General features: G+C 42.4%; 1 protein-coding gene across 1 annotated transcript in view; it reads left to right on the plus strand.

Annotated features, from left to right (window-relative positions):
* The window catches only part of MORN1 (MORN repeat containing 1), a 44,339-nt gene extending 22,750 nt beyond the window's left edge, over positions 1–21,589 (plus strand). Inside the window, exons 7-12 of the mRNA XM_036743641.1 lie at positions 2,574–2,670; positions 7,438–7,548; positions 14,302–14,425; positions 18,008–18,177; positions 21,042–21,151; positions 21,503–21,589. Coding sequence (XP_036599536.1) covers positions 2,574–2,670; positions 7,438–7,548; positions 14,302–14,425; positions 18,008–18,177; positions 21,042–21,151; positions 21,503–21,589 — 699 coding nt within the window. The remainder of the gene's footprint in view (positions 1–2,573; positions 2,671–7,437; positions 7,549–14,301; positions 14,426–18,007; positions 18,178–21,041; positions 21,152–21,502) is intronic.
* Positions 21,590–23,167: the final 1,578 nt, after the last annotated feature.

Consider the following 23,167-nt stretch of genomic DNA (forward strand, 5'->3'; position numbering starts at 1 on the left):
CTACTGATAAACTGGAGGGACCCAGAGGGAGGCAGCCCAGGTAGTGAGAAGGGTCTTGAGTCCATGCCAGATAAGGATTGGCTGAAAGAACTGGGGATGTTGAGCCTGGAGAAGAGAGGACTCCTAATTAGGGGGGACATGATAAGTGTTTTCAGGTATCTGATGGATCTGATGGGCTGTCCTGTGACAGGGATTAGCCATGCTCTGCTTGGCCCCAGAGGGCAGTAGGAGCAGTGATTGATAGACACTACAAAGAAACACAGAACGGAATAGAAATTCTGCCTAATCTGTATCATGGTCTTTGCCCATTTTAGTTTGCTTTGCAGACAAAGTCCTAGAGCAGAGGAGATTTGCAGGTTTAGGATTTAACAAGGTAGATTCTATACGTGAAACCACAGAGAATTTAAAATGTCCATTTGAAAAAAAAGTGTTCTGAAACATGGCGTTTGAGAGTAGGAGAGGGAAGGGGCAGTGCACTGAAAGTTTTGTTAGTTTTATTGCATGGCAGACTGAGAAATCAATACAAGAAAAATCGTTTGGGAATATAGTTAAAAGGCTCACAAAATCTCAGAGGTCGAAGGTACTCCCAGAGCCATCCAGTCCAACTTGTAACTGAGTAAGACCATCATCAAAAGCCTACCCAAAAGGTGATTAAGCCAGCTTCTGACAGAAGACCTCCTCTAATGAAGGAGCCCAGGGACCCCGGGATCCGAGACAGACCGTTCCACTTTGGAATAGCTCTCATAGGAAGTTTTTTCTGGCATGAAGCCTAAATCTGCCTCTGCAACTTATGTCCATAGCTCATGGTCCTGCGCTCTGGGCAGAAATGCTTTTAGCACATCAACTGGTAAGGTATTTGAAAAATTATTTAGATCTTTGGTGAGTCCACAGTCCCATTGATGGGGATACACAACCCACAAACCATCCATGGGTTCTCATCTTTGGTCTTGGCCTTACTCTCCAGTAAATCCTCCACAGGGGTTTCACCCAACATATCCAGTCTTTCCTCTAGTTCCCTTACCTCATGTGGGTACCAGGAGAGCACACTTTCCATCCCTCAGTTATCCCTTGCTTTAAGCCCATGACTGGCCTTTCTTCTTTCATGGTTATGTATCTCTTGGATGACACTGCTTTTCTTGTACAATTCTTGGTTGTGACAGCCTTCTCTAGTCAGCCTTGTGCCTTTCTCCATCATCTTTTGCATCATCCTCAATTTTTAATTTTTGCCAAAGAGTATGCCCCACCGTCATGGGGCATTCTTCCAAAGGACAGAGTCCATATAGAAGTGAGATTTCCTACAAATAGTTAAGAACTCCAGGTGCTCCCCTTTGTGGATGATCCCATGCTGATTGTGTCACTGCTCAAGAGGCCTCATTACCCACACTGGAAAAACCAAATGAATTCTGAATGCCTATTGTCCAGGCAGTGGGATTAAAAAACCCACAGAGTGGGTCCATCAATACGTACATCTTGAACAGACACTTCACTGGCTCAGAGTTGGCTGGGCAATTGCATGGTGCTTTTGGTGACCCCACACTTCTCCCTGAAACAAAGACTCATCTTTTTAAAACCCATATTCTTCAAGTGATGGTGAAGGCCACAAGTTCTGGTTTCAGAATCATGGTTTCTGTTTAAAATTAAAAGACTGAAAATCAGGCATCTCAGAATGGTCTCTGCCTCCATTCTTGGAACTCGGCAGAAGACATGATTGCATAATAATCCATGATAATTGTCACTTCAAGAAAAGGATTAAAATTAAATTTAAATTTAAAACTTTTTGCTTGAATTCTTTCTTCTAGTAAAATGCCACTGAATGTTCTGTATTTGAAAAGTTTCATGGAAGTAATTTCCTGCTTTTTTCCGATTGGTTTCTCTCCTTTATTTTTGAGTACTATTTCTGAAAGCCAAGCTCATTATGGGAGACATAGTTACAATGTGCAGAGGATAGACGCATTGCTCCATTTGTTCAAACTGTGTTTTTTAATTGGGCTTTTTATTTATAAATGAATAGTGTAACAGAGTAATTATTTAGCCTTAATCCTAACACTCAGTACTGTAGGTGCAGAGTTTTTGTCTCTTTTATGATACTCTGCACAAATGGAATGACTTTGTAATAAAAGAATCCTTTCGTACTCAACAGTATACCATTTGTACCATGTTTTGATTACATTTTATATACCGTACCATTTTCCACATACTTATTGGCGCCTTTGAGATTCAAAAGGGAAACCCTATTTAACTAAACAAAATTGATTGCATTCTGATAAAATATAATTTCTTAGCCTCAGTAAAAGGGTTTCAAACAACACTTAAGGAAATTTGGTTTTTCCAGAAAACCTTTTATTCCAAGAGAATAGTATTGAATGGTCCGTAATCTCTGAATGTTTCCTACTCACCCATTCAACTTTTCACTGAAAAGTATTTGCAGTGTATTTTTAAGTCTCTCCTGTGCTCCACAGACCACCCACTCAGCTATTGAGAGTTTTTAAGAAGAAAAAGGAAAAAACACATTCTTCTTAAAGTTTCCTGTTCTGGGACCCAAATTTGAAATCAACATGTCATTTCATTCTCAGGGACAGTGGCGAAATGGTGTATTCAATGGCCAAGGCCTCATGATTCATTGCTCTGGCATCATCTATGAGGGACTGTGGATCAATGGCTATCCAGCAAGTATGTCGTTTACTTTTTTTCATTTATTAAATAGATTCGGTGGATTGCTTTGGTTGTCCTTCCCTCAGTTAATATGGCTTATTGGTTGTGTTCACATTTCTGTGTGACCCCGTTCTAAATTAGCCTGATGGGCGTAGGGTTGGAGCCCATGCCAGTAGTTGTTAGATTAAGTGGGCATTCAGGGGGGTGGGGGAGAAGAGACTATTCCTAGAATTAAATTAGTTGGAGAGCATTAATGGAATGGGAAAAGTGATTCTGGATTCCTTTTTGGAAGAGCAGTTTGCTAATTTCACTTTAATATAGGAGCATGGTACAGGCCAGGTTCGAATCTCTGTCCAAATGAGATGTGACCTGCCTGTCTGCAGTCTGGCCAGCACATGGAGGAGAGAATAATGCTGGAAGTAAGCAGCTTGGATCACAGTTGGGTGGTGAGGCTCTGCAGACCAGGGTGCAAACTAGTCCAACTTGTCCTGTAGCATTTTCACTATGAATCAGCTTCCTCTCGGTGTTTTTGAAGGCCCTCCTGCTTTTTGCTCCACTATGTTATTAGAACAAAATGTTTAAGAACGGTGAGAGAAGTAGAAAAAAACCGTAACAAGAAACATAGTTAAAATGATGATGAGTTTTGTTGTAGTCAAAGCCCCTGGCCATTTACGGTGGGGTCTGCAAGGAAGCAGAAGGGGAGGGCTCCCAGAGCAAGGTATGGGGGGGGGGAGGCATGTGGACCACAAGTCAGGGAGAGGGGAGAGGGGGACACCACTGAGATCAAAACTCTCAGGTCCTCCCCTCCCTGCTGCTAAATCCAACAGCCCAAGAGCAGGCCTCAGAACACTCTTTGTCAGCACCGTGCCCACGTGTTCCAGTGGATCTTTGGCATCCAGCAGCACAGATAGAATGCTGGGCAGAAAAGTCAGGTGTTCTAGAGGATGCAAGGGAAAAAATATGTTAAGTCAGCGTTTTCATTTCTATTGTATCAACCCAAATAGGAGGAGTGAATATCTTTCCAATGAATTTCTTCAAAAAGTGTTTCATAATTTTATATATATATATATATATATATGACAGGTTAACACCTTTTTTGTGCATTTTGTACTTTTGTGTTTGCTTTTTAACAATTCAATTAAAAGGTTTTGTCAACAAGAATCTGCTTTCTCTCCCCACCTCCTTTCCCCGCCACCAAGAAAGAAAGAAAAAACAACATCTCTGTTACAAACATATATAGTTAAACAAAACAAATTATCTTGTTGTCCATATCCAAAAGAAAATATATGTTTTACTCTGCTTTGAGAGTTCATCAATTCTCACTTGGGAGGTATACCCTAAAGTATTAACTAGGGGATGTACTATGGGAAAGGGAAGCTAGGGGGTGCAGTGGATAGAGCACCAGGCCTGGAGTCAGGAGGATCTGAGTTCAAATCCAGCCTGAGACACACTAGCTGTGTAACCCTGAGCAAGTCACTTCACCCTGTTTGCCTCAGTTTCCTCATCTGCAAAATAAGCTAGAGGAGGAAATGACAAACTGCTCTGGTATCTTTGCCAAAACCACAAATGGAGGCATGAAGAGTTAGACACAACTGAAATGACTGAATATCAAAGTACTATGGAAAAAAATAGTGGATTTCAGTGTTAGGAGACATAATCTTTCTATAAATAACATATGAAGAACTTTATACTTGAAGCTAAGACTAGTATTAATGGTCTGACTTACTGCCTTAGAAATCACAGAATCAGAGTCATCAAGGCTCAAAACTGAAAGAAATGAAGGAAGAAAGGAAAGGAAGGGAGGAAGGAAAGAAGGAAGGAAGGGAAGAAGGGAAGAAACAAAGATTTATTAAATACTGTGTTCCAGACACTAAGTACTGAATATACAAATACGAGCAAAAAGAAGGACAGTCCCTGCCCTCAAGGAGCATGAGTTCTAAAGAGAGAAGATAGCACACAGAAAGGGGACTGGAAAGAGGAGGGGGTAACAGGAGCAGGACCATCAAGGGAATAAAGGCTGGTTCTGGTCTCTCCACAAAATACCCCAGGAGGAAATTCACCAATGGCAGATGGGAGCAGACCTTGTAGAGGGCTATTCCAGTCTGAGAAGGCTGCAGAGATAATTGTTCCTTAGGCCTCAGGTACTGAGGAAAGTCCCATTATGACACTGCAGCAGACGCATGATTTTGAAATCCCGAAGTCAGGAACAGGGCCAGGAGAAGAACATAGGAGCCCATACTCAAACCATTATCACTTTTTACAACATATTCAATAAATGGTCATCCAACCTTTGCCTTCTGAGGTCTAGCAGGGGAAGCCCACCACTTCCTGAAGCTGTTCATTCCACTTACAGACAACTGATGGTTAGTGGCACACCCAATACAGGCATGGCCCATCTAGCGTTGCTAATTGGTTCTCTCTGTTAGGTGAAAGAATGTTACTGCATCAGTTAGTTCCCTAGTTAGACCATCTGATTTATGTCCTAGGCCTGTAGCCAATTTGTGTTAAATTATTATTTACATTTTAGAATGGTTTGTTTCTAATTATATTAATGGCACCATTATGAAATGTAATGGTTTGGGATAATGTTAGATGGAATATTCCTGTATCATACATTTATAATCAAAATTTTTGGTAGTTATATAACACTTTAAGGTTCACAAAACACTTTACATTATTATCTCATTTAATCTCCAACAATCCTATGGCATAGGTCAGTGGAAATTCATCAGTGACCCTGGATAAGCCTCTCAGTTTCTCCATCTGTAAAAGTGAAGGTGTTGGATGGGATGGCCTCCAGTATCAATTCCAACTCTGAAAATATGTCTGGGTTTTTTTTTTATAAATAGTATTTTATTTTTTCCAATTACATGTAAAGATAGCTTTCAATGTTCATTTTTATAAGATTTTGAGTTCCAAATTTTTCTTCTTCTCCCCCCTCCAAGATGGCAAGCAATGTGCAATCATAACAGCACGTTCTTGTGATCCATGACTTAGTAGCCATGTCTTAAAGAGCTGCCAGAAGCTCTGAGAACTCAAGTGGTCTTATAGCTACTAAATGTCAGAGGCCGAATTTGAATCCAGATCTTTCTGACTTCATGCCCCTACTCCATCCACTGTGCCAATGGGGCTGCTACTGCAGTTATCCCCATTATGCTGATGAGGAAATATGAAATCCTAAATAGATTCAATTTCTTTCGTTGAATAAAAGGAGGACAGCTAGGTGTACAGTGGATAGAGCACTGGCCCTGAGTTCAAATGTGGCCTCAGATATTTGCTACCTGTGTGACCCTGGGCAAGTCACTTATCCCTGATTGCCTCCAAAAAAAAAAGAAGAAAAAAAACCTCTCTCATCCTTTAATCCAGAAGGCATCTGTTTAGATGACAAGATTCAAAGGTACCACGGAAAGAAAACACATGCTAGAAACAAAACAAAGGAAATATCACAGTTTTCTGGTCTGCTGAGAATACCTGCTAATTCTTGCCTTCGGGCAGCTGGTGGCATCGCAGGAGACAGCCCTTGCTACAAAGAGAGCTTTGTAATCATTGTGAGTGGCCATAAATCTGAGCTCAGTATTACAAATTATTTTACTCATGTTGATGAAACAATCAAAAGAGCTCTGAGCAGCACTCTGTCTTCAGAAACAACCTAAAGTTGCTGACTCAGATGGAGAAGATGCTATGTCTGAATCTGGTCCAAGTCCATAAGCCATACTAGAATATTCCACTCAAATGGTAAATCTAAATACCTTTCATGCTGTTCACCTTCAGCATTTTCAACATGTATTAAATCAGCAAATCTTTGCAATCTATATTTAATATCAATTTGCTTTCATTGTTGAAATGCTATAAAAAATTTTGCCAAATCCAGTAAAGCAACATTGTAAAGTCATGGTTTTAATTTAAGAGGTATTTGTTAAGTTGCTTTAATATGCTTAGCATTAATTTTTTTAAAAAATATTTTCTAGCTGAACTAGCTCTTGTCTCACTAGAGAGTAATGCCTTGTTTTTTCATTCTGAGAAGACACTCAAAAACTTTGTGCATTTCTCAGGAGTTCCTCTGAGAAAGGATTTGGTATTCTTCCCAATAAGTAAGGTTAGAGTTGTTATGCTTATTTCACATGTGTAGAAATTTCGGCATTAGAGGGGTGAAAATTCACTAATAGAACTCATACATTGCTGATGGAATTGCAAACCAGTGGACTCTTTTGAAGAAAAATCTGGCAGCATGATATACTCCAAGAGTAATAACGCAGATTGTGTCTTTGACCTAATATTCTCGTTTGGGGGAATACACCGTAAAAACATTATAAAAAAGAGGGGAGGCTGAGTGTTCAAAGAAATTTATCGTGAATCACAGAAAGCAAACCCAGAATACCAGTGACACGGCCAACATAAAAACACATGTGCACCTATATAGAGGTAAACAAATGACTGAAGAGCAATGTAAGGGGACACAAAGGGAGGAAATCACTAATAATTTGTCACAGGAATCTGTGTGTCAGAGGGTATTTTTTGAAAAGCTTAACCAGTTCTCAATATAAGTTAATTGATTTTTGTTACTATTTTAAGGTTAAAGTTACTTCTTTCAAAAAAAAGGAGAGAGACAACAGCCTTCATACCCCCAAGAATTGGGCCCAACTCTTGTTTCTCCTTCATCTAATAATGCTGTGGAATCACATTTCCTCTCTGGGAGCCATCCACTAGATGGATAAGAAATTCTCATGTGAGACAGTTGAGCTCATTGTTACAACCCCAATGCACATTTATCCTTCTCTGTTTTAGTTCAAGCCTCAAAGATTGTGATTTTGGGTCCGAAGGTGATTAAGGTCGTGCAGGGTTCTTCGATCACCGTGAGGGTTCAGCTCCAGACGGACGATGGGGAAATTGTTGAAAGTAAGAGCATCTTTAGTTATTATGTATACCTATGTTTTTAAAGTGTCATTTTTTTCACAAGTACCAGCAATGTGAATGAGGGATTGTATTTTACCTTCCTTTACCCCCAACACACTGTGATCTTGGTTCAGAATCTGTCCCACTCTCAATGACCTTTTTCTTTCACCCAAATGAAGTGGCCTTGTTTGTGGTGGTGCAGGTTGCCGTGGTGGTGGGGATGGCCTTTAGAATCTGAGGAGCTGGGGGTCAGATTCCAGATTCTACCTGGGTGACCTTCAAAGAGCCATTTCCCCTCACTGGAACTCGGTTTCCTTTTCTGTTAAAGAGGGAGTTGGACTAAGCAACCTCTGAGGTTCTTTCAAGCTATAGATCCTCTAAGCAATTCTTTGGACTCCTTTAATAACTGTGCCAAAATAGCACATAAAGTTTGAACCCTGGTGTTGTTGGAGATATCTGTTGTCAAATAAACAAATTAATAAGTGAATGAATAAATATATAAATATTTATTTATAAATATATACATATTATGTTCATATGTATATTTATATATACACATACATACACACATATACATGTATATAGGCATGGTTGTAACTTGGCTTCAAAAGAAGGACAAATTGGTTCTAATTTATGTCTATTTACCACAAATATCCTAGAATGCAAAACAGAGAAGGGAAAGTATTCTAATAGGTATATTTGTGTGCAGAAGACATGGCCGTGTAAGAGCTGGCTGCCAATGGTTCAGGCTGCCATGGCAGGGTTTCTAATTGCCCTCATTGGAGGTGTTCAAGCAAAGACCAGACATCCATCTGTCAGGGGTGGTTTACAAATAATTAAATCAATCCTGCTATGACGCAGAGGGATGGACTAGATGACTTCCTATAGGTTCCTTCCCACCCAAATGAGTCAATAATAATTGGAGAGAATTACTGACAGCAGATAGAAAACAGAAACCCTGGTTTCAGGGCAGCTGGGAGTGGGAGTTCTAAGCGTGTGGCTACACCCTTTAGATGTAGTGCCACCATTTAGAGAGAGCCTGACCCTGTGCTGCTGGGATGGCTGCCTCTTCCACTGACATCACTGAGGGGTGGGGGAGCCTGGTTGTTAATAAACTCTTCACAGAAGTATGTCGGCAGAGTACAACAAAGTGTCCCCCATGCACATGTCCAAATCCTATAAGAGTCGTGAAAGAATTGTTCAGTGACCTTCTGATTATTAATATTCAGCAAGATATGAAATGTGGGAACATGTGCCTGCCAAAGCACAAATGTGTTTGCTGCTATTGAGAAGGAGGTCCAGCAAAGAGGGCAAATGAAAGAAACTTGCCCTTTAGCTAATGGATGCCTTCAGATTCTCTTCTTACTAGAAGACATCATGGCAACTACATCAAACCCTAGAACTTTGTACTTTTAAATAAAATATCTAACACTCTCAAAAGGGCTCAACTATCTACACAGGAAAAACCAAGAGGATGAAGATTCTCCATTATGCAAACTATGCTGTGCAGTTGGATGGGCAATCCAGAGAGCTGGTTCACCAGGACATAGATATCTTGGGAAGACACTGAAGACAAATAGCTCATCTTAGAATTAAACAAGAAGAGGAAAGCAAACGGGATAACCTTTGGGAATTCGTGCATCCAGTTTAAAGATTCCCACACTTCTCCCTGAAACAAAGGCCTTCCCTTCCAGTGCAGCTATATGGTTGAGTCTTAGAATGCCACTGTCTCCAAAGAATTGAAGTTAAGGTTCAACAATAGGGCAATGGAGAAGATGGTTCATGTGGGCACTAGCAGGCTTGAACGTAGAACAGGTGAGGAATTGCCCAGGAGAAACAGTCCGAAGGGTGTCATCAGAGAAATGGATGATGAGAAGAAGCAATGGGCTGGTCCTGTAGAGCCAGTGATAATGGATGGACAGGCTGTGTGCCCCGTTGATGTCCATGCAATGTTAAGAAAGCTAAAAGATTGTCACAACAAAATGTCACATCTCCTGCCTAGAGGAGAACATAAGCAAGAATCACCTACAATGGACTAGTATGGATGGGTTGGAATTTGTATCAGTGGAGATAGTACCCACCTTGATGAGTTCACAGGTCCATTGAAACATGCGGGGTGTGTATGTGTGTGTGTGTGTGTGTGTGTGTGTGTGTGTGTGTGTGTGTATAAGTGATTCAGTACTTAAGGTATCTGTGATCTCATTGATGTGGGTTCTCCCATATGAGCTTCTCTGGACAAAAAAACCCAAAATCATTCCCTAGGATCACAGTTCTAGAGCTAGAAGAGGACTCAGGAACTGTCACGTCCACCCCCTCTCATTTTGCAGAGGAGGAAACAAGTCTGTAGAGATGGAGTAGCCTGCCCAGAGTCACATAGGGAATTAAACATCAGAGCCAGCATTCAAATTCAGATTCTATGACCCCCAGCTCAGAGCCCATGCCACTGGACCATGCTGTCTGGTAGCTGACTTTCTCAAGGAGCAGTTGAGATGGTCCTCAGATCGGACACTCAGAGGCCATCGCTGGCCTGTGCTCATGGCCTTTCCAGGCCCAACTTGGCAGGAGCTGCCAGGGCTTGGTTTCCCAAATCCAGGGTCACCTCCTGCTACAGGGAGGCCTGACACAAGGACTTGAGAGGATGATTTATGGCTGCTAGACCAATCAGGCAGGGGACAATTCAGGTTTCTCCCAGGATATTTAAAGTCTTTTCTTTCAAAGTCAAAGACATATCAAGAGGCAACTAAGGCTCATCTAGATGGCAACAAATCTTGCTTACAAGTGCCTATTAACATAATTAAGAGAATAAAGTCCTTTGTTGACACTATTTAATAACTCTTATTTACTTTTACTTCCCTGTACAACCTTTAGCGCAGCAGGAGGCTTTTAAAATGAAAACATTTCATTATCTTCTCTATCTCAGGGAAGGTATGAACCACCAACACAGCACTCTGAGCCAGGGGGACCAAGTCAGTTTTCCCTCATTTCTTGCTTCATGCTGAGGGATGCAGCAGGAGCAGAGATGATCTCTGAGCAGGGGGACAGGAAAAGGACACTTAGGCCCTTTGGCCAAGTCTTCTCGTAAGAGGCTACAAGGTCCTCTTCTCCCGGTCCCTGACATATCACAACCTGCATTGAAAACTTCCCTGTTGTCCCCTGAGGGACCAGCACCTCTGGTGGGAGGGCTGCGCATCCACCTCCAGTGTCTACCTGGCACTCAGCTCTCATCTGTGGCTCCAAGAAGCTGTAACATGCACAGAGACTATACTCCAGTAAACTGTAACATGCTTGGGGTAAACACACCCCTAACTCACTGACAAGTTGATGGCCCATGAGTTACCTTCGGCATGGTTTAGTCCATCAGCCGTGGTCTAGCCCATTCCTCAAGAGGAATATGTAGAAGAGAACAACTCATTCCAACAGTCACGAAGGCAGCTGAAGCAGGTGCTGTGGAGTGCTTAGAGCTTGGTCAGACATCCGAGATGCCAAGGTCATCCACTGCATCCCTGGCCATCCCCAGTGGTCTTGACTTCTGTCCTGCTTCTGGATGTTGATGACTCAGGGAGAAAGAGTGAGGCTGATGACTTTGTGCAACTCTGCCTCATTTGAATCAATTTACAGCCAATTGAGACATCACCCTGTTATGTCATTGGTCCTCTTTGAAAATGGAGGACAAACAACAGTTGCCTCCTGACCAGTTTCCTTTCTCTTCCACATTCTGGTCTTCCCAACTGAGCACACAGAAACAGCTTTGCCATTTTGGGCAATGCGTTCTGGGGCTCTAATAAGGCAGAAATTTCTGAATTCAAAGAAAAGCAAGAAAGCTTGTTCCAAAGCTAACTATTCCTTTTTTCATTCAGAAAATATTTTAAGCAGCTGTTGTATGGAAGCATTACCTATAGTAAGGCACCAGAGAGAGCTGGCCACAGAGTCCTGAAAATACGAGTTCATACTCCACCTCAGAAACTTATGGGCAGTACGATCTGGACGAGTCGTTCGACCAATTATGAGTAAGCATTCATTAAAGACCTGCCATATGTCAGGCACTGTGCTAAACACTGAAGACACAAGTACGAAGTGTGAAACGCTTGCTCCTTGCAAAAAGTTTACATTCTAACATGGGAGGCAATGATTGTGATATCTGTGTATGTATGTAGATGTGTGTGTATATGTATGTATGCATGTATGATGTCCAGCATGCAACAGATCAGGGACAGTTATAACTTGATGGCATTTCAAGTGCCACGTATCTCGCCATACTGCAACACTATTTTTATTATCAGGGCATACCCATCTTGTCAAAACAAGAAAAGAAGAGGGAGAGAAAGTTTTGTTGTGATTTTTTTAGCTCAAAGCTGAGATTGAAATTTTTCTGAATAATGGAACTACCCTCAATCACTACCATTGAACATGGAATGTCTTTGGAAATTAGTTTTTGCTAAAAGTTACGAGGTAAAACAGTGCTTTTGTGCAAAACTTATAATTCAGTAAAGTCAACCCAACAATAATTAACATTGCTTGAATCACAAGTAATGTCAAGCTGCTGGGCACAGTGGATAGAGTGCCAGGCCTGGAGGCAGGAAGACTCACCTTCCTGAGTTCAAATCCAGCCTCAGACAGTTACTAGCTGTGTGACCCTGGGCAAGCCCCTTCACCCTGTTTACCTCAGTTTTCTCATCTGTAAAATGAGCTGGAGAAGGGAATGGCAAACCACTCTAGTATCTCTGCCAAGAAAATCCTAAACGGGGTCACAAAGAGTTGAACGTGATTGAAAAATGATTGAACAGCTGAGGCAGCTAGATGGCATAGTGGATAGAGCACTGGGCTTGGAGTCAGGAAGATCTGAGTTCAAATCCAGCCTCAGACACTTATTAGCTATGTGACCCCAGGCAAGTCATTTAACCCCCTATTTGCCTCAATTCCTCATCCGTAAAATGGGGATGCACTGGAGAAGAAAATGGCAAACCAGTCCAGTATCTGTGTTTGAGTAAGGGAAGAATCATAGAATTTGAGAGTTTGGAAAGTACCTCTGTGATTATCTAGTCCAGATACCAAAGGAGTCCCCACTATGACATCCTGACAAGGGGTCTCTCATTCAGAATCCACCTGAAGACCTTCAAGATGGGGGATGAGGAGGAGAAATATAGGACATTAGCTTCAGGGCATGGTAAGGTCTACAGGTAGCTAGGTTGTGCAGTAGATAGAGCTGGACCTGGAATCATGAGTTCAAATGTGACTTAGCTGTGTGACCCTGGGCTAGTCACTTAGTCCTGCTTACCTCTGTTTCCTCATCTGTAAAACGAGCTAAAGAAGGAGATGGCAAACCACTCCAGTATCTGTACCAAGAAAACCCCAAATGGGGTCATGGAGAGTCAGATATGACAACAACAACTTCAACAAAAGGGTAAGGCCTGTTCTTGAAGGTTTATAAGGATGGAGGGAGGGGAGGAGACTTGGTCATGTTTGAGGCAGGAGGGAAGGAGTCAGTAGATGGAAAGGTGGAGGACACAGCTAGCAAGTGTCTGGGGTGGGATTCTAACTCAGGCCTTCCTGCCTCCAAGACCAAGTCCGTCTTTCTTATCCTCTCATGATGTCCGTTGTGCCTTATTTTTGCATTCACACCATTGTGTATTGCTTCATTGTTCAAGTTTTCTGATCTTGGGGCCATGAATGCATGCATCATGGTTCTTGTTTGTGTTTTAAGAAATGTCCCTCTTAAGTAATGACTGAATATTGAATTTAAAATGTTTGTCAACTCATGAGCATTTGTTCTGTGTTTGTATTCCCTGGGAACCAAGCACACAGATTTCACTTCATAGGCTTCCTCACTGAAGGCAAGACAAAATTAATCACTGGCTAGTCACCATGACCAAGTCGAGAAGAGTTCAAACATTAAGCCATTTACATTGGGATAGTGTCACAATTCTCCAGGATCTCCCTTATAAGAACCCCTGGGCCCAGGGGGAACTTGAGAATTCTAGGATGGGAGTCAGGGGAAATGATGAAGAAAAACCCTTTCTGAAGAGTATAATGCATTTGACCAGGCAAAGGAGGGCAGCCCAAGGAGACAGGGTCCAAAAAAAACCTTCCTCTAAGAGTTAGGTTTTGGGGGTTATGCTATTTGTGAATAAAATGACCAAGATAAAAACGAGGTGTAGTGGAGAATGGGATCCAACAAAATGGTCAAATATTGGCCAGTTGGCAACCCTCTTTGTGAGTAATCGAGAGAGATGGAAAGGGCGTTTTAGCAAAGGCTAACTGAACAAACAATGAATGAAATGTGATTACATTGTGGAAGTGTACTTTCGGGTGTTCATAAGTTTAGGCAGTTTGTTTCTTTTCGATGATCTTATTGTAAAGAGTCCTCTCCCTCCTAAAATTTTCATAGAGTACTTCGAGGGGACCTCATCTTTGCCTCTCATCATCTGCCTTGTGATTGTGCCCATCTAGGTCTATGGCCCTAGGTCTCTGTTCTCCCATGTAGAATCCAAACCCCACTGAAGGCAAAGCCCTTTCCCTCCCCTCAAATTTAACAGGGACTTTACAGATGTGTACAGGATAGAATAGAACACAAAACTGATTAAAGTATAAACTCAAGTGTATACTTGGAGCTACCACTCCCTGTTATGAGTGGCCTTCAAGGAGAGTCTTCATGGTGAGAAGCTTTGCAGGACACAATAATGCCCTGTTAGTGCTTAAAGAACTATGGGTTTGATGATCTAACTGTTGCTTTCCTTGCTTTCTCTGTCTTTGGAAAAGGTGAGAGTGGCCGAGCTTTAAAGATCCAGGCTGGGGTGCGATACGTACAGCTGCCGGCTTTCTCGAATTTCGGTTTTTTCAAGGTGACTGGAGATGCTGAGGTGAAACTCATCCAAACTCCCTTGTAAGTCCTGGATAGAATTGCCATCCCCTTCTTCCTGTCCCCTACTGGAGTAAAGAGTAGGTGTGTGTAAGGTGTTCTGTTCTATTCACCAGGTTAGGCCTTAAGAGCTTCTCAGAGCCCTGTTTCCCCTTCAGAGTTTGGATCTGATTAGAAAGTGAGTTCACAGACTTCTCAAATTCCTGCCCCTGAATTTATGCAGGAATCTGGTCTTTTTTTAGGCTTCTTTTGTCACAAGCATGCAAAGCCCTCTCAGAATGTCAAATTACCACCGCCATGTTGAATTCACTTATAGAGACTTAGAAAGTAGAAAAAAGAAAGTTAGAAAACCCCAGTATTTGAAAACCTTACCAACAATATGTTCCATGGTCAATTGTCATGAAGAAAGCAGGTCGGTACTAGTTAGCTGCTCCTTTAATCTTTTTTTTCCATATCATTTTCTTAATCATCATTAATATTCCTAGGGTTTAGAATTTAGGATGAAGGTGTTTGTCAGCCCTTAATGATTCCTGTAGATGGGTAATTCTTTACTACTTAGTCAAAGGTTTTTTTTTTTAATCTTCAAAGCGCTTTTTTTTTAAAAGTAAATATTAACTGAAGCAGAGAGAGTGAGGGATTTATCTGAGGTCAGATGGATTGTTCATTTCAAAGAGAAGGTTAGCCTTCCTAACTCCCTGTCTCCCAATTTTGTGCTGATGTCACTAGTTCACAATCTCTTTGGAGAGGAAAGTGGAACATAAGTGATGAGTTTCCATTTTCCCAGTTCTGATCACTGTGTGATCAAAGTTAAGGCTACTTTGAAAATTCTTTACATACTGTGACTCTCCTCTGGTTGAGTTAGTGCCAAGTTCATTTCGAGCATCTTAATTCTCTTTGAGATTCTCTGAAGTAAAGTCAGCACAACAGAGTGGGAAGGGCTCTGGATTTGGGATCAGGAAGGCCCCGGGTTCAGAGACCAGCCTTTGAAGCCTCCTCAGTGTCTGATCTCAGTAACTCAGTTCATCTGGTGAGGCCTCAGTTTCTTCATCTGTAAATTAGGAACTATAATAGTACTTGCAGTGCCCTCCTGAAAGGATAGTTGTGAATCAACTCCTTTGGAAACCTTGATGTGCTACAGAGGTGAGTTATTATTAATTTTTTTCTGTTTTTTCAAAGTTCAAAGCTGACAATTTCATGTACATGTTGACTCCCCTCATAGAATATAAACTCTTTGAGGACAGAGATGGTTCCCTTTTGGCTTTGCATCCTCAGCACCTCCCATAGGGCCTGGCAGAGAGGAAGTGCTAAGGGAATGGTGTTTGACTGATCCATCAAAATGGTTCAGATTGGGACCTTTGCTGCTTATTGAGAAGTAACCCATCTTTTGTGATTTCAGGCAACTGAATTTAAGAGTTGTAGGGGAAATCACCAGCTATCTATGAAGTCTTGGAGATTTCCCTGAATATGAAAAAGGATTCCTTCTGCAATGTACCTTACCAGTGGTCATCCAACCTCTGCTTAAAGCCCTGGGACATCTGAGACATTCAGAGAAGACTAGCACGTCTGGTGGGAGGGCTGCCACAAACCTGTCAGTGAGTAAGGGGGGAGTGTCTACCCCAAGCATGTGGAGACTTCCCCTGGTGGAATGCGTGAATGAGAACAGTTTGTTCCAACAGCCATGAAGGTGGTTGAAGCAGGTTCTGTGGAGCTTGAAGAGATTGATCAGACATTGAAGACGGCAAGGTCATCCGCTGCATCCTGGGCCATTGCCAGTCATCCTGACTTTGTCCTGCCACTGGATTTCGATGATTCTGGAAGAGAGAGTGAGGCTGACAACTAGCATCTTGGGGAGTGGGGAGGTCCCTGCTGACTCTGTCTCACTTCAATCCAATTTGTGCACAAGTCAAGACATCGCCAGTGATATCACTGGTCCTCTCTGAAAATGAAGGGCTAACAAAGACCTCCTAAGGCAGCCCTCTCTACTTTTGGGTAGCTCTAGTTATTTGGAAGGGTAGTCTAAATTTGGTTCTTTGCAACTTCTACCCATTGTTGTAAGTTCTGACCTCTGGGGCCAAGCAGAATAAACAGATGTTTTCTTCCATATGATAGCCACGAAATGAATGAAGACAGCTATAGATAATGTGATAATGTTACCTCCTAAGTCGTCTCCTCCTCCTCCTTCCTCTTTTTCTTCTCCTTCACTTGGCAGGATCTAGGATAATACAATATTGAAATGCAGGAGATAGAGGGCTTGAAAAGGCAAGGTCTGAGATCTGCAATCTGAGAGTCATTATCTTGGATTATTTTTATACTAATAATAAACCACTATATTGCAGGAACTTAGGCAATTATGGAAAACAGTGTTCAGATGTACACTTTTAAATAGTTTTTTGTTGTCGTCGATGTCATTGGGTCTCCTTCTCTCTCCGGGGCTGGAAGGGCAGGGACTGCTTGTGGGCTTGGCCCCACATCACAGAAAGTTGGACATGGGTCACTTTTCCCCTGCTTGGGCATTCTGGTGGCCCTACACACCTGTAGGCTCACCATACTGGGACTGGCTTCAACGTGGACACCCAATTAGCTTCAGCTCCATTGTGGTTCAAAACTCCCAAACTCAAGTGATCCCCCGAACTCAGCAGCAGGGACAGCAGACACACACCACTACACCTGGCTTTAAAGTCCTTTTTTCTAAGGTTGATGATTGACCTCATTATGGGAAGGTTGGCTGGCAGAGGACAATTCTATTGGCTACAACAGCTGACAAAGGCTGCCTTCTAAGGTGTAGAGGGAGAGGTCATGGTTTGTGTTGGGGAAGGAGCTCTCACTCCTCATGAAGAAACTGTGAAGTTTCCAGAGTCCTGAAGAGGAAGGAAAAGAAGAATGCAGGAGCACCTTCTGCAAACTGAAAGTCCCAATCTGCAGCAGAGACCTTGAGGTGAACATCTCTCAAGATTGGACTCTTTATCATTCTTTGCTATTGATCAGGAGAATCAGCATCATGCAATTCAATTTCACAAATACTTATTAAAATTTAATTTACTGTTATAAGGATAATAGTAATGCCTGCTATTGGCACAGTGCCTTCCAATTTATAAAACATTTTGACATACATTATCCTGCATCTGTTTGGGTTGGATTCAATGGCCTTGGAGATCCCTTTGGACCTCCTGAGGGAGGGAGGGCAGGGATTAACATATCCATTCTACAGATGAGGAAATTGAGGCTCCTTTTAGTAAAGTGATTCACCCAAAGCCAGCTAGCCAAGAAATGACAGACCAGAGTAGGACCAGAAGCCAGTCCTCTGATGCCTCCATTCAGTCTTTTCCACCTCTCTACATGGTGTCTGAGGGAGGCAGCTTAGAGGGAGCAGACCTTCAAGCCCAGGGCTCAGGGTTATCCAGTTGACAGACAGAGTCCACCAATCTAGTTTGATTCCAGGGTGATCAACTCAATGCTAACAGTCCTATATGATTTTTCAAGATGTTTCCACCCCAGATGATGTTATAGCTTTCATCACAAGTTACATATTTTAACTGGCTGATTTTATTAACACCCCAATGTGGCTGTGCATTTGAAGTAAAGTGTCAAACTGTCTTTTTTTGTCAGTGGATTTGAGTGCATTGACTATCCTTTGATGCCTCCTGTGTCTGGAGGACCAGAGATGGAAGCTTTGGAATCTGAATGTCCTCAAGATGCCCCAAAGGAAGATTTGGAGCGGGAATCTCTATTGGAATCCCTATTGTATCGTACAACAGCTGACTCCGACGACCTGGATGGTAAGTGGAGACCATGAATTAGTCAACTACTTGTCCTTTTCAATACCTCTTAAATAAAGTGTGTCTTCTAATAAATAAATGGCATACTTTTGAATGCAGATGTTGGAATTTTCAAACACCATGGCTATCTATTTCCTTCCCTACCACCCTATACTTTCTAGTAAGTCAGTGATGGTCTTGAAGATAATATATAGGTGTGAGCCATTGGTCCCTTTGGCTACCTGAGTTCTAAATATGTCCTCATGCAGTCACTTATTCCTGTAATGATGGAGCTGGAAGGAACCTGAGTTCAGGCTCAGAACCTCTTGGCTCTGAGCTAAGAGGGAGGCAAGCAGGTGTTGTGGCAAGAGGATTTGGGTTGCAGCTCTCCTTCTTCTTGTTTGAGTGATCTTGAGCACATCACTGCTCTGGGCCTCAGTTTCCTCATCTGTAAAATGAGGGGATTGGATTAAGGGGCATCTGAGATGTCTTTCAGCTCTAAATCTTGTGATTAGCCCAACATGCTCCAATTGTACTCTGCCCACACCCATCTTCTTTCTGGTCCCCAAACCTGCCTCAGCCTCCCAGGCTCATTAGAGCTTCATCAGTGCTCTGAATGTGAGAGGGGGAGAGAAAGAATGTGGAATGGTTTATTATGCTGATTTCTATCTGTGAGACAATTACAGATTTCACTAGGGTACTATAAAGAAGTAATGGAATGACTTCAAGTACTCTTGAAAGGAAGTAGGATGACATTCCGGTTCATTTGTCCCATTCTGAACATTAATCAGCTTGCTGCTGCTTCCTTTTCCAAAGAAGTAAAACCTGTATGTGAGGAATACTGGCTTGGGAAAGTTCTTTTGATAGATAGACAGGTAGAGTAGATAGACAGACTTAATAGACAGACAGATAGATAGACAGGATAGACAGACAGATGGATGGACAGACAGACACAGACAGACAGATAGATAGATTAGATAGAAAGATAGATGAATAAATTAGATAGATGAATAAATTAGATAGATGAATAAATTAGATAGATAGAGAAGTAGGATAGACAGATAGATAGACAGACCGACAGACTACAGTTATTCCTTCCACATCATGACTTTCCTCATCCCAGTTTAGATATAGTGAGGTTTGGCATAAGAAATTAAATGGAAATTTGGGGAGAGGTTTGCCAAAGCTGCAAATGACCACAAATGACCAAATGTAAAGGCCAGCAGATGAAGAAAAAGTTTAGCAATTCAGAAGTGCATAAAATATATGTATAGTATTATGTAATGTCAACACATTTTATCATTTAATACCATAATAATTTAGATTTCTTCTCTGGTATGAAGGGAGGGCCAAAAAATTTTATGCAGATTTTCTACATCGTGGGGGTGCCATGCCCCTAACCATGGTGATGTGGAAGGGATAACTGTAGATAGATAGATATGGTCATACCTGGAATTTCATTAGTCCAGGAAACTCAAAAGAAACTCTTTCTCCTTCAAGGTCCTCAAGTGCAGTTTGGATTCCATCAACGGGCCACACTTGAGGTCCTAGAGGGCCACAGGTGGCCTCAAGTCTGCAGATTCTCCACCCCTAATCTATGGCAGCATGGGATCTTCAATGAATAATGGTAGAGAGTTGCCTTAAGGCAATGAGAGGCCAGCCACAGTGCTTAGGGTCTACCAGCCAGTATGTATCAGACAAGGGACCTAAATCCAGGTCTCCCAGGTTCTGAAGCTGGCTTTCTATTTACTCTGCTGCATTCTTTGAATTATTTTGAAGAGAAATTCTATAAATGCATAAATGATTTTTTTAGTGAATCTCTTAAATTCATTTATTTTGTACCATGTTTTATGTTAGTTGCCCCCAATGTGCTGGGATAACAAAAGTGATTTCATTTTTATTTTATAAGTGCCAAGCCCTCAAAAGCTTGCTCCAGATTTTTTTTTAACAAGTATGAACCCATCATTTACCAAAAAAGTAAAATCAGTATTAATAATCCATGAAATGTGGCCTCAAAGAGGAGACATGAGAAGATACTTCTCCCTCTCTCTCCAGAGGTTACAGGTCCATGGGTGCAGAACTGCAGGTTTTTTCAACGGATTGATCTGTTTCGCTGATTTTTCTCTCCCTCTTTTTCTCTTCTTAAAAGAGTTTATTGTTATAAGGAATGCAGCTGTGAGCTCCTTGAGAACAGGGACTGTCTCTTCCCTTTCTTTGGATCCTCAGCGCTTAGCACAGTACCTGGCACATAGTGTTTGTCGTTAAGCGGTTTCAGTCACGTCTGACTCTTTGTGACCCCACTTGGGGTTTTCTTGGCAAAGACACTGGAGTGGTTTGCCTTTTCCTTTTCCAATTCATTTTACAGATGAGAAAACTGAGGTAAGCAGGGTCCAGTAACTTGTCCAGGGTCACACAGCTAGTAAGTGTCTAAGGCCGGATTTGAACACAGGGCTTCCCAGTGCTCAATGTACTTCTTAATAAATGTTAGTTGATTGAATGAATGAATGAATGGGAGGAGGTGAGTGAGGGATACAGGAAATCTTAAAATAAAAGATGTCAATAAAATTATGTGGAAAAAGTATAAAATTATTTTCCTATGCTGTTCCGTTCCATTGTGCACAAAGTCCTCTGAAAACTATGCATTTCCTGTGTCAAAGGAGCTATCACTTGGAGAAAGTAATTGTTTCAACCAGGAAAGGAAGGAAGGGGGCTATGAGCCTCGGTGCCTCCCGCATGGCAGGCCCACAGGCTCGGGCCCCGCCGGAAGGGGGGACCAGGAATGAAAACACGGAAAATGTGTCCCGGAAACACTGTCGTTATTCCGCTCCCTGTGGCCCCTGACTACGACAGTTATTGAAACGTGGACATTCTCGTGTGGTTGAAAGCAGCAGATGCACCATGCCTGGCGGCTGCTGCTCTCCAGGAGAGGCAAGGCCATCCTTGGTTCACACACCTCGCCCGCACGCCTCCTGCAAACATTGTCTCACCTGGGGAGGTGGGTGACGTTGGTATTCCCACTTTCCAGATAAGGAAGCTGAGGCAGACCGAGGTTGTATGATTTGCCCAGGGCCATAGAGGTAATAAGTAATCCAGAGGCAAGATTCATACCCAGGCCCTCCTCATTGTGAGATCAGCTCTTTCCAATGTGCCATGCTGATTGGCCACAAATTTGTAAGAAGCCCTTTCAATGCCCCTGGAGAAATCCTGGGCTGGGAATGGGGGTGCACCACAGTGTAGGACCTGAGACCGACCTGAAGAGAGCAGAAGGTTGGACCACAAGTCCGTAACACCAGAGGACCAGCCATCCACCTCCCCCAAGCCTCTGGCCCCAAACCCCTGGTGCCAGCTACGGCTCACAGTCACGGTTCAGAGTTGGAAGGACCTCAGAGGCCACCGCGTCCAACCTGCCCCCGACCAGAAACCTGTGCTGTGACATCCCTGACAGACACCTGTCACCAGCATCTGCTTGAAGGCCTTCTCGGGGAGGAAGATGACTGGGAAGTGGGAAGGAAGCCTTCTCCTTCAGAGGCAGCCCCTTCTTCTGTAGATAGCTCTAGGGGCCAGGCACCTCAGTCTCCCTCTGCAGCTTCTCTCCATCACTTCTGGGACCACACAGAGCAAATCTATTCTGTACAAGCTGGCCCTTTAATTTGCACCCTGTATTAGCAAGAAAATAATCACAATATAGACAATATTTGTCAATATGCCTATGTGGTTCTGTATTACAAAATATAAATATGTACATAAATATAAAATACACACAGCGATTGGCTCCCCCAAGACACCTCTTCTCCAGGCTAAACATCCCCAGGTTCTTCAAGGAATCCCCACAGGCGATGATTTTGTGGCCTGTTGCCACTCCAGCAGCCCTCCTCCATGTGCTCTGCTGGTCCCTTGTTTTGCATTTCCCTCACCGTAGACCCTTGCCTAGTAATTTACTCAGTCCTTCCACAACCACCTCATCCATGACTGGATGACTGGTCTGATTCCTTGCAGTCTCTCTACATTTCTCTTATCATCCTCACCCTCTGGGTGATTCCTCCAGCCAGAATTCCAAGGAAAGGCCCCATCCTGGCCTGATTGGCCCATGACCTTGGATGGTCAATACCATGATGATATTGGCTACAACTCTGCTCCTGCTGACCCACCAAGTCAAGGAAGATAATAGAAAACAACAGATTTTCCCTGCCTGGGGGAGCTGACATTCTAATAAAAGGAAAAGATGTACACAGATAACTGTATTATGATTTAGAATATGCTGTCCAAAATATGATGAAAGATTGGAGGAGAGAGAGAGAGATCACTTCTTGGGAGGACAAGGAAGGTTTCATGGAGGGAGTAGCAGTTAAGTTGGGTCTTTTTTTCCCCTTGTGCCTGTCCCTTTTTTAAAAATTATTTATTTTCAGCATTCATTTAACATTTTTTTGAGTTTTAAATTCTTACCCTCACCCATTGAGAAGCAAGCAATATGATATTAATTACCCATGTGAAATCAGGCAACATATTTTCATATTAGCCAATTTGTAAAAAAAAAAAAAAAAACCAAGAAAAGTAAGGCAAAAGATGTTTCAATTTGTACTCAGTTCATCAGTTCTCTGTATGGAGGCAGACAGCATTTTTCACCATGGGTCGTTTAGAATTGTCACAGATCATTGTCTCAAGCAGAGTAGCTAAATCTTTCACCGTTGATCATTGTTTAAGCTGTGTCTTAAAGCGGGGAGTGAGCGATTCCATCTGATAGGTGGGAATGTCTGTTCCTGTCTTGAGAGGCAGCAGTGACCAATATATGGAGACAAGAGAGTTCAGGACAAAATCAAGGAACAGTGAAAGAATAATCCAGTTCAGCTGGAAAGTAAAATATATGAGAGAGAATAGTATGAAATAAGGCTGCAAATATTAGGGGGAGCCATATTGCAAAGGGCACTGAAACTAGACTAAAGAATTTGGCAAGAAGCAATGAAGAACCACTCGGGACTTTTGAGGACTAACTTGATTAGGAAGGTCCCCTTGG

The sequence above is a fragment of the Trichosurus vulpecula genome, chromosome 2 (assembly GCF_011100635.1).
Source record: "Trichosurus vulpecula isolate mTriVul1 chromosome 2, mTriVul1.pri, whole genome shotgun sequence".
Taxonomy (NCBI): domain Eukaryota; kingdom Metazoa; phylum Chordata; class Mammalia; order Diprotodontia; family Phalangeridae; genus Trichosurus; species Trichosurus vulpecula.